General features: G+C 45.1%; 1 protein-coding gene and 1 non-coding gene across 4 annotated transcripts in view; one reads left to right on the top strand and one right to left on the bottom strand.

Moving 5' to 3' along the window:
* eogt (EGF domain-specific O-linked N-acetylglucosamine (GlcNAc) transferase) overlaps positions 1-12,275 on the bottom strand; it is a 202,130-nt gene that overhangs the window by 158,030 nt on the left and 31,825 nt on the right. For all 3 annotated transcript variants that reach the window (XM_056274005.1, XM_056274007.1, XM_056274006.1), the window contains 2 exons: positions 7,553-7,624; positions 6,498-6,584 (listed from right to left, as the gene is read on the bottom strand). In XM_056274005.1, the coding sequence (XP_056129980.1) occupies positions 6,498-6,584; positions 7,553-7,624 (159 nt within the window). The remainder of the gene's footprint in view (positions 1-6,497; positions 6,585-7,552; positions 7,625-12,275) is intronic.
* trnae-cuc (transfer RNA glutamic acid (anticodon CUC)) lies at positions 6,108-6,179 on the top strand. The gene has a single exon. It is a non-coding gene; the product is annotated as a tRNA-Glu (tRNA).

The following is a 12,275-nucleotide window of genomic DNA, read 5'->3' as shown; positions in this document are numbered from 1 at the left end:
ATAGAATACTGGCATGCTCTGCTGCTACCAGGATCAACAAAGTTTATTAGGTGAAAGAACTACTTTGTTATATGCTCTTGGCCTGCTCTGTACAGACCCATGGATTCATGTTGAGAGGTTTGGTACACCGCTAACTAGCTCCCTGATGGTCTAGTGGTTAGGATTCGGCACTCTCACCACCGCACCCCGGGTTTGATTCCCGGACAGAGAATGTACACATATGGTTCAACATTAATGATCATTTGTATATAATAGTGGGGCTCTGCTGCTACAAGGATCAACAAAGTTTATTAGGTGAAAGAACTACTTTGTTATACACTCTTGGCCTGCTCTGTACAGACCACTGGATTCATGTTGAGAGGTCTCGTTCACTACTAACCACCTGGTGGAAATTAGACAATTTACCAACAGGTGAAATTGATTCACAAATCAGTGTTGCTTCCTAACTGGACAGGTTGATATCTCAAAAGTGTGATTGACTTGGAGCTACATTGCATTGCGTATGTGTCCCCTTTATTTTTTTGAGCAGTGTACTTTGTTATACTCTCTTGGTTGACTCCGTACAGACCCATTGATTCATATTGAGAGGTCTGGTATACATACTACTGACCAAATCCCTAGTGGTTAGGATTCGGCGCTCTCACCGCCGCGGCCCGGGTTCGATTCCTGGTAATGGAATTCGCATTTATGGTTCAAAATTAATGATCATTTGTATAGAATACTGGCATGCTCTGCTGCTACCAGGATCAACAAAGTTTATTAGGTGAAAGAACTACTTTGTTATACGCTCTTGGCATGCTCTGTACAAACCCATGGATTCATCTTGTGAGGTCTGGTACACTACTGACCCACTCCCTAGTGGTCTAGTGGTTAGGATTCGGCGCTCTCACCACCGCGGCCCGAGTTCGATTCCCGGTCAGAGAATATACATTTATTGTTCAAAATTAATGATCATTTACATATAATACAAATTATATACCATTTGTATATATTTTACCATTCAATCTTCGTTCTAACCCTCACCTATGTTCATGAGCTTTGGGTAGTGACCGAAAGGACGAGATCACCGATACAAGTGGCTGAAATTAAGTTTCCTGCTGGAGGGTATTACTGGGGAGAGGGACATCTGGAGTTCCCTATTAAGCTTGCTTCTACCGCGACCCCACTCCGGAGAAGCGGCGGAAGATGAATGAATGAATGAATGTATTTAATACTGGGATGCTCTGCTGCTACTAAGCTCAAGAAAGTTTATTAGGTGAAAGAACTACTTTGTTATACTCTCGTGGCCTGCTCTGTACAGACCCATGGATTCATGTTGAGAGATCTGGTACACTAGTGACCAGCTCCCTAGTTGTCTAGTGGTTAGGCGCTCGCACTGCCGCAGCCCGGGTTAGATTCCCAGTCAGGGAACATGCATTTATGGTTCAAAATGAATGATCATTTATATATAATACTGGGATGCTGTGCTGCTCCTAAGATCAATAAAGTTTATCAGGTGAAAGAACTACTTTGTTACACTCTCTTGGCCTGCTCTGTACAAACTCATGGATTCATGTTGAGAGGTCTCGTACACTAGTAACCAGCTTACTGGTGGTCTAGTGGTTATTATTTGGCGCTGCCACGGCTGGGGTTCAATTCCCTGTCAGGGAGTACGCATTTTTGGTTCAAACGGTGGCGTGGTGATGCAGCAGTTAGCGCAGTCGCCTCACAGCAAGAAGGTCCTGGGTTCGAGCCCTGGGGTAGTCCAACCTTGGGGGTCATCCTGGGTTGTCCTCTCTGTGGAGTCTGCATGTTATCCCCGTGTCTGTGTGGGTTTACTCCGGGAGCCCCGGTTTCCTCCCACAGTCCAAAGATATGTAGGTCAGGTGAATCAGCATTGCTAAATTGCCCCTAGGTATGAATGTGTGTGTGTGTGTGTATATATATTGGCTCTGTGATGGCCTGGCGGCCTGTCCAGGATGTCTCCCTGCATGTCGCCTAATGGCTACTTGGATAGGCTCCAGCATCCCGCAACCCTTAGAGCAGGATACGCGGTTCGGATAATGGATGGATCATACATAATACTGGGATGTTCTGCTGCTACTAAGATCAATAAAGTTGATAGACCCTTTTATGACCTACTTCACACATCGCATGTGTGCGCATTTTGGCAGCAAAAGAGGCACCTTCTCCATGTCCAATCAATGCAGAGTGCAAGTGGATTTCTGATCGATTGATATTTACATTTTTAAAATGTCATCTTGTTGTGTTGTGGGTTGCCAGAACAGGTCTAGCAAAACTAAAGACATTAATTTCTACTGCATTCCATCGGGGAAAAGACCATTCAATCCAAACAGGCAAAGATTGTGGCTACAAGCAATAAAACGAGTCTAGATAAATGCATAAGTGGCTATCATAACAAATAGAAGTTACATTGTAGCATAAATAAGAGGTTATAGCATACAATAGTATGGTCGCTAATAATAAAATCAATTTTTTGCTGCAAAAATGCACGTGCATACTAAATCACGTGATCACTGTTTACCGATTGTAAAAGGGTCCAATACGTGATAGAACTACTTTGTTATACTCTTTTGGCCAGCTCTGCACAGACCCATGGATTCATGTTGAGAGGTCTGGGACGCTAGGGAACAAGGACCTGGTGGTCTAGTGGTTAGGATTTGGCACTCTCACCGCCGGGGCCCGGGTTCGATTCCCGGTCAGGGAACATGCATTTATGGTTCAAAATTAATGATCATTTGTATGTAATACTGTGATGCTCTGCTGCTACTAAAATCAATTAAGTCTATTAGGTGAAAGAACCACTTTGTTAGACTCTCTTGGCCTGCTCTGTACAGACCCATGGATTCATGTTGAGAGTTCTGGTAGACTAGTGACCAGGTCCCTAGTGGTTAGGATTCGGCGTGGCCCAGGTTCTGAGTCCCAGTCAGGGAGTATGCGTTTTTGGTTCAAAATTAATCAAAATTTGTATATAATACTGGGATGCTTTGCTGCTACTAAGACCAATAAAGTCTATTAGGTGATACTCTTTTGGCCAGCTCTGCACAGACCCGTGGATTCATGTTGAGAGGTCTGGGACACTAGTGAATAGGTCCCTGGTGGTTTAGTGGTCAGGATTCGGCACTCTCACCACCGTGGCCCGCGTTTGATTTCTGGTCAGGGAATATGCATTTATGGTCCAAAATTAGTGATCATTTGTATATAGTATACTGGGATGCTCTGCTGCTACTAAGATCAATAATGTCTATTAAGTGAAAGAACTACTTTGTTGTACTCTTTTGGCCAGCTCTGTACAGACCCATGTATTCATGTTGAGAGGTCTGGGACACTAGTGAATAGGTCCCTGGTGGTCTAGTGGTTAGGATTCGGCGCTCTCACCGCCGCGGCCCGGGTTCGATTCGGGGTCAGGGAATATGCATCTATTGTTCAAAAATAATGATCATTTGTATATAGTACTGGGATGCTCTGCTACCAACCAAGATCAATAAAGTATATTAGGTGAAAGTGCTACTTTGTTATACTCTCTTGGCCGGCTCTGTACAGACCCATGGATTCATGTTGAGAGGTCTGGGATGCTAATGAGCAGCTCCTTGGTCGTCTAATGGTTAGGATTCGGTGCTCTCACCGCCGCAGCCTGTGTTCGACTCCCGGTCAGGGAATATACATTTATGGTTCCAAATTAATGAACATTTGTATTTAATACTAGGATGTTCTGCAGCTACCAAGATCAATAAAGTCTGTTAGGTGAAAGAACTACTTTGTTATACTCTCTTGGCCTGCTCTGTACAATCCCATGGATTCATGCCGAGCGGTCTGGTACACTAGTGAACAGCTACCTGGTGGTATATTGGTTAGGATTCGGTGCTCTCACCGCCACTACCCGCGTTCGATTCCCGGTCAGGTAATATGCATTTATTGTTCAAAATGAATGATCATTTGTATATATAGTACTGGGATGCTCTGCTGCTACCAACCAAGATCAATAAAGTCTATTAGGTGAAAGAACTACTTTGTTATACTCTCTTGGCCGGCTCTGTAAAGACCCATGTATTCATGTTGAGAGGTCTGGGACGCTAGTGACTAGTATGGTTGGGCATCATTTGGATTTTAACAATTCTGATTCTGATTCCGCTTTTTGATTCCGGTTCTCAACGATTCTCGGTTCCAATTCTTTGAGAGGCGGGGTCAAAACAGGTCACATGCTTATTTCACAGAAGAAAAAATAATCAAAAAAAATGATAACACACCATTCTGTTTTAAGAATTTAAGATGTGAATGTCTCATTCTTATTCTTATATTTACATTTACAACTGTCTTCATACATGAAGATGAAGAAATAAAGACACAGTGACACCCTGGTCCAGACTACCAGGTATTATCCATCCATCCATTATCTTAACCGCTTATCCTGCTCTCAGGGTCGCGGGGACGTTTGAGCCTATTCCAGCAGTCATTGGGCGGCAGGCAGGGAGACACCCTGGACAGTCCGCCAGGCCATCACATGGCCGACACACGCACATTCATTCCTAGGGACAATTCAGTACGGCCGATTCACCTGACCTAGATGTCTTCGGACTGTGGGAAGAAACCGGAGCCCCCGGAGGAAACCCACACAGACACGGGGAGAACACGCAAACTCCACACAGAGGACGACCCAGGATGACCCACCAAGGCTGGACTACCCCGGGGGCTTGAACCCAGGACCTTCTTGCTGTGAGGCCACTCTGCTAACCACTGCACCACCGTGCCACCTACCAGGTATTAAACTCTTTAAATTAGAACCAGTACTTGTTTAGAAAAATTAGCATATCTGGGCGTCCGGGTAGTGTAGCGGTCTATTCCATTGCCTACCAACACGGGGATCTTCAGTTTGAATCCCTGTGTTACCTCCAGCTTGGTCGGGTGCCCCTACATACACAATTGGCCATTTCTGCGGGTGGGAAGCCGGATGTGGGTATGTGTCCTGGTCGCTGCACTAGCGACTCCTCTGGTTGATCAGGGCGCCTGTTCGTGGGGGAGGGGGAACTGGAGGGAATAGCGTGATCCTCCCATGCGCTACGTTCCCCTGGTGAAATTCCTCACTGTCAGGTGAAAAGAAGCGGCTGGTGACTCCACACATATCGGAGGAGACATGTGGTAGTCCGTAGCCCTCCCCGGATCAGCAGAGGGGGTGGCGCACCATTCGGGCCGGCTCGAAAGAGTGGGGTAATTGGCTGGATATAGTTGGGGGGAAATAGGGGGAGGGGATGAGCATATCTGCCGTCTCAGGCTGCTTACGAGAGCATTCAGTGTTGTGTCCTATAATGTTTATCTTGTACCGCCGCTAGGAGGAACTACTGGATAATGAAGTGTGTGTTCTACGTTGCTACAGTAAGAAGAAGAGAATATAAGATGGCGGCTACGCATACCCATGTAACGTTGAATGCTTATCGAGCTCAGTAAACCTTTTCTTAACAGTACCTGCTGTCGTTATTGAAATCTACTACGATACCACAAATTGGCGACGAGGATCCCCAGCATTTTATTGTTGACTGGCTGACAAAATGTCACGTTTCAGTATTTGTATACAGTTTATAGCAATTCGCTCATGTTTCCGTTGTTTGTCTTCTCGCTGTTACGAATGAGACAAACGTTATTAATTTTCACCTACCCAATTGCGATGAGATGCTGCTTGCTGTTTGCTCAGGGTTGGCTGAAGAGGACGCTGAGGCAGTAGATGGAGACCAGCGCAACATGTCAAACACGGTACACTGGGTAATTTGTACACTGTGTATGTGAAGGTGTTTGGCCATATTTGTTGTGCATCCTCCCTTGCAGGAAATAATTTTGCCACAGGCATTGCACTTTGTCAACCCTTCACTTTTCAAGGAAAAATTAAGCCACACTTTCAACCACCGCTTGCTCTGGTCCATGATGGCGCACATTTAACTTGCGGAGGCGGAAACTATGGAAGCTGCATGCCGCCACCACGGAAACTGAAACTAACTTTAGTGCATGTGAAATTTATTTAGGAACCGATAAGCAGAATCAAAATTTGAATTTCTTAACGATTCCTTTGGAATCGGAATGATGGAACCGGTTCTTAATGCCCAAACCTAGTGACCTGGTCCCTGATAGTCTAGTGGTTAGGATTCGGCGCTCTCACCGCTGCGGTCCGGGTTCAATTCCCGGTCAGGGAATGTACATTTATGGTTCAAAATTAATGATCATTTGTATATAATACTATGCTGCTACCAAGATCAATACAGTCTATTAGGTGAAAGAACTCCTTTGTTATACTCTCTTTGGTATAACAAGTCTCTGGAAGTATTGTTCCATTTACAATGTAACATGAACTTGAAGACAAGTGGCCAGGGCTTGCTTTTTGGCAGAGTTCTTTAATTACTACTAAGTTCTATATTTAGTTAATATTCTACAGAAACCCCTCAAAGTAATATGCCCCAAACATCATGACTGATTGCACCATGTCTGTCTATACTGTAGGGAGCTTGTCTTACCTTGGGTCCTTCCTGTTGAATCCTGAGTCTATGGAGTATGTGCTGGGAGAAAGCCCTGAACATCCCTTCACTGTGGCAGTCTGAGATCTGGCATTAATACACCACAGTTTACCAATATGCATGTTGCACACATACACACATTGGTCAGATCACTTTATGTGTCATTGAATAAGTTTTAATCAATATAATTACTATAGGCTTTTGCTAAAGTGGCTGTGTATTATGGGCTTCTTACACCTCAAAATTTTCATAGTTTGAATTGAAAAGAAAATCCACCTACTGAATTGTGTGAATTGAATTGAATTAAATCCATTCATGATAGACTCAGAGCACCCAACCACACACACACACACACACACACACACACACACACACACACACACTTCCCATAATTCTGAAGTGAAAAATATTTAATATAGCCAGTTTTCACCAAATTCAACCATATTGGATACCATTCTCTAGAAAACGCTTCATGTTAGCCTGCACATATCTCAGGTCTGTGAATCTGTCATATACAGCAGGACACTGCAGCCATAAATTTGGGAACATGAATATAAACATGACATGAGCAGCTGCTGCAATCAAAAGTATCAGCTTGGAGGCTAACCTATCAATATTTCACACCCCTCAAGGCCGGATCCCTAGGCCTACACACATTTACATGATATCATCTTCACACAAATCTCCTAGGAATTAACATTTAAATAACAAAAAGCAGTGGCAGGGCTATTGAACAAACAGCATAAATATTTCACCCAGATTCCATGGTTATTACTAAACAGAATATCACTACATGCCTGGGGAAGAAAGGACAATCAATAAGGGGAAAAGACTGACTATGAATGTGCAATAAATACATTGGAATAAAAAGATACACAAAATAAAAATATTAAATAAAGCGTTGAAAGAATGGATCACTGTAGCCTGTTTAAAATAAGTATATCCTTTCAGAAGGACACACACACACACACACACACACACACACACACACACACACACACACACACACACACACACACACACACACACACACACACACACACACGGGCACTTACCAGAGGAGTGTTGTAAAACAGGCCATATCTCATCCTTGGAAGAAGCGAGAAGAAGACATCTTTGAAACACACCTATAGTTAATTGGAGAATAGCTGGGTTTACATTCAACATGACAAAGAAATGTGCTTGTGCAAATCCAAAATCAAACATCCCCCTCACATTGATATACAGTTTCACCACAGCATGTTCATGCATGCATAGAAACAATATCCATGGGTGTACACTCAAGTGCTTTGGGAATAAATGAACTGCAATACAAAGTTGCAGCAACAGTGATACCTGAGTTGCTATATTGTAATGTTTATTGTGCAGGATGTTAATTATTGCCTTTTTGACATAATATACACTAACATATAGGGGAGGCAGGCAGCACAGTGGCGCAGTGGTTAGTGTAATCGCCTCACAGCAAGAAGGTCCCTGGGTTCGAGCCCTGTGGTAGTCCAACCTTGGGGGCCGTCCCAGGTCATTCTCTGTGTGGAGTTTGCATATTATTTCCGTGACTGTGTGGGTTTTCTCCAGGTGCTCTGGTTTCCTCCCACAGTCCAAAGACATGTAAGTCAGGTGAATTGGCCATACTAAATTGTCCCTCAGTGTGTGGGTGTGTGTGTGTGGGCCCTGTGACAGTGTTTATGTGGGCCCTGGACAAGCCGCCAGGCCGCCCAATGACTGCTGGGATAGGCTCCAGCATCCCCGCGACCCTGAGTAAGGATACGTGGTTTGGATAATGGATGGATGGATGGAAGATATAGGGGAGAGTGGTAGTTTTGTGGTGGTTTGTCACACAGGCAAGTCATTTTGAGTCACTCTGACTCAAAATTCAGAGGATGATACAACAGTATGAATTCTTGTTCTTGAGTTGTCACCTTGTTTATATGTGGGCTTGGTCACTGTTATATGAGGTGAAGTTTTCTACAGTAAAAACAAGGTATATGTAATAAAATGTTAGGCATGGATGTTCAATTTTGCCTGAGTAGTGGAGAAAAAAGCTGAAGACAGATTTTTCCCAAACACTGATACGTTTGCGATGTGAGCATGTTATCCATTGACGCTAACGTGTGCATAGGTATTTGCCCTCATGCGCGCTTGCGTGTGCCTGAGGGCGGCGCTAGTTGGAAAAAAAAACTAGACAGAAATAGTGAAAGACATCTGAAACAGAAACAAGGAAAATAAACAGAACAGAATAGAGAGTAAAACGCAGGGTAGGTATCCACTCGTGCGCGGGAACATATTTTCTTTGACGGGTGCTGCAGTCTAAATATGCGCGCAAGACTATATATGTACGCGTTTACACACTTTTCCTCAGCACATACATACGCATATATTTACACATCGCTCTTCGGCAACATTAAGGGGGAAAAGACAAGCAACTAACAAAATTGCACAACGTAGGGCCCTTTTAAAGCTTAAATCAGAATCGCTGTCATTTCATTTCATGCACTTGCACACATGAAATGAAACGAAACATCGTTTCCCCCAGCCCACAGCAGTGCAACACAAAGACAAAAACACATACCCAATAACTACAAGAACACATATATCCAAACTAACACATATATCTAGACTAAACTAAAAAAAAAAATCCCTGCCCAGGAGTACGAACGTCAGCCAGGATGACTGTCGGAACAGCCGGTCTGCATGGGCTAGCGGTTAGCTTAGCCTGCCCAGCTTCCGCGTCCTGTCAGTCCGCCCTCGGTGTTTCCTCTTCGAGCACAGCTCCGGTCAGGGCCGTGGTCCTTGGGCCTACAGGACGCAGCAGACCAAGCTCCCTCAGCCGATCCAATGCTAGCTCTCCCAGCCAGACACCTTCGACACACCGCCCCGCACGCCACACGACGACACTAGAAACACCGTCAAAGCGAGACCGCCAGAATGCCCTCGGTGTTATCGGAACTGCCAGTCTGCATGGGCTAGCGGTTAGCTTAACCCACCTCGTTTCCACGTCCTGTCAGATAGGCTACTCTTGCCACATTAATAAGATATGTCATATGTCACTTAACGACAGAAAAATAAGACTACGGGCTAATTTGCCAGTTACTGGGAGAAGTCTTTGATATTGAAAATATATATTACGTCGAACACAGACTTTCTATAAACATGGTTTCAGCCATTACATTAGCATAACATAACGATGGCGTTCCTATTGCTTACCCTTATAGCCTACAAATGCCACAAACGGCTGCCGTGCCTTCTCTCCGGCAGCTGGAGATGCCGCAAGTAGTGCCATAACACACACTTGTACAGCAACTGGACACAGTCGCCGTGCCCTCTTGTTCTGTTGCAATTTTGGGTACTTTTGGACTTTTAGAAGCGAAAAAAAATCCAATATTCTTTTCTGCGCCGTTGATTAGCTCCCGCTTCCGCCAAATCTCTCCGAGTTTGAGAACTGGCAACGTTTAGCGGACTCCGACCCGACGTGATGACGTAACGTCCGATCGGAGGAATTAATTAATCAATTTTTAAACATCTTTTTTTCATATATTTTCTGACAGGCACCTTATCATATGCTGTTCAGAATTTTAAAACAAATGTTCAGGTGGTACACTGTTCATCCATCCACCCATTATCTGAACCGCTTATCCTGCTCATTAGTAATGGCAAAATAGTCAGCTATTTACACACATGTTCCACCCCTTGTCAATGGGAGGTGCTGCAGCACCCTCTAGTGGAGATGGGAATAGCCTGCCATCTTAGACGCAGTACCTGCGATATGCCGAAATGAAAACGAAAAAATAAAAACATCAATATAAGGCTAGTAATGACCGTGACGCTGACGACGGATTAAAAGTAATATTTTTTGATTATTTATTGAAGAAATTATTTCTTGAGGAAACGTGTTCATTTGAACAACATACTAGCCAATCAACGACGCTCTTGAGTCCCCCCCCCCTTTTCTCCCCAGTTGTACTTAGCCAATTAGCCCGCTCTTCCGAACCGTCCCGGTCGCTGCTCCACTCCCTCTACCCGGGGAGGGCTGCAGACTATACATGTGGAGTCGCCAGCCGCTTCTTTTCACCTGACAGTGAGGAGTTTCACCAGGGGGACGTAGCGCGTGGGAGGATCACGCTATTCCCTCCCCATCCCTCAAACAGAAGCCCCGACCAACCAGAGGAGGCGCTAGTGCAGCGACCAGGACACATACCCACATCCGGCTTCCCACCCGCAGCCGCAGGACACGGCCAATTGTGTCTGTAGGGACGACCGACCAAGCCGGAGGTAACACGGGGATTCGAATCAGTGATCCCCGTGTTGGTTGGCAACGGAATAGATGCTAACCGGACGCCCAGACGCTCTTGAGTCTTGATGTCAAACGCGCTAAAACAGAGAAGCCACACAGTTGGCAAGCAAAATGGCGAGCAGCAACCAGAAACAAATCTCAGATTTTTTTCAACAACCGTTCAAAAAAGAAAAAGAAAACGAACAATAAATGCATGTACTGAAACCCAGCCAGACACTCCAGCAGAAGAGCCTACGCCTAGCAGAGCTAGCAACACCGCTCCCCCCCCTTCCCGTGCCCATCTCTCCACTTGTACGTTGTGCCAGCTCTGAAGTCCACACAGCGGTTTCGTGTGATGTCATGCAAGCAGACGCCTTTCCCTGCTTGACCAATCAAAATTGGTTGTGGACACAGCCTCCATTCTGTTGGGATTTTGGAGGTGTGCACGTCTGCAACACTACATGGCTTTGTGTGCATCTGTCAGAGCGGGTTTACAGTGAATCATTGTTTAATAAAAAATCCAAAATGTAATCATATATATATATATATGATTACATTGTGGATTGTGGATTACATTGTGGATATACACTCACTGGCCACTTTATTAGGTACTACTTGCTAGTACCGGGTTGGACCCCCTTTTGCCTTCAGAACTGCCTTAATCCTTCGTGGCAAAGATTCAACAAGGTACTGGAAACATTCCTCAGAGAGTTTGGTCCATATTGACATGATAGCATCATGCAGTTGCCGCAGATTTGTCGGCTGCACATCCATGTTGCGAATCTCCCGGTCCACCACATCCCAAAGGTGCTCTATTGGATTGAGATCTGGTGACTGTGGAGGCCATTTGAGTACAGTGAACTCATTGTCATGTTCAAGAAACCAGTCTGAGATGATTCGAGCTTTATGACATGGCGCGTTATCCTGCTGGAAGTAGCCATCAGAAGATGGGAACACTGTGGTCATAAAGGGATGGACATGGTCAGCAACAATACTCAGGTAGGCTGTGGCGTTGACACAATGCTCAATTGGTACTAAGGGGCCCAAAGTGTGCCAAGAAAATATCCCCCACACCATTACACCACCACCACCAGCCTGAACCGTTGATACAAGGCAGGATGGATCCATGCTTTCATGTTGTTGACGCCAAATTCTGACCCTACCATCCGAATGTCGCAGCAGAAATCGAGACTCATCAGACCAGGCAATGTTTTTCCAATCTTCTATTGTCCAATTTTGGTGAGCCTGTGCGAATTGTAGCCTCAGTTTCCTGTTCTTAGCTGACAGGAGTAGCACCCGGTGTGGTCTTCTGCTGCTGTAGCCCATCTGCCTCAAGGTTCGACGTGTTGTGCGTTCAGAGATGCTCTTCTGCATACCTCGGTTGTAACGAGTGGTTATTTGAGTTACTGTTGCCTTTCTATCAGCTCGAACCAGTCTGGCCATTCTCCTCTGACCTCTGGCATCAACAAGGCATTTTCGCCCACAGAACTGCCGCTCACTGGATATTT

This window comes from Lampris incognitus, chromosome 2 (genome assembly GCF_029633865.1).
Source record: "Lampris incognitus isolate fLamInc1 chromosome 2, fLamInc1.hap2, whole genome shotgun sequence".
Classification (NCBI taxonomy): Eukaryota; Metazoa; Chordata; class Actinopteri; order Lampriformes; family Lampridae; genus Lampris; species Lampris incognitus.
This window is presented reverse-complemented; position numbering and strand designations above follow the sequence as displayed.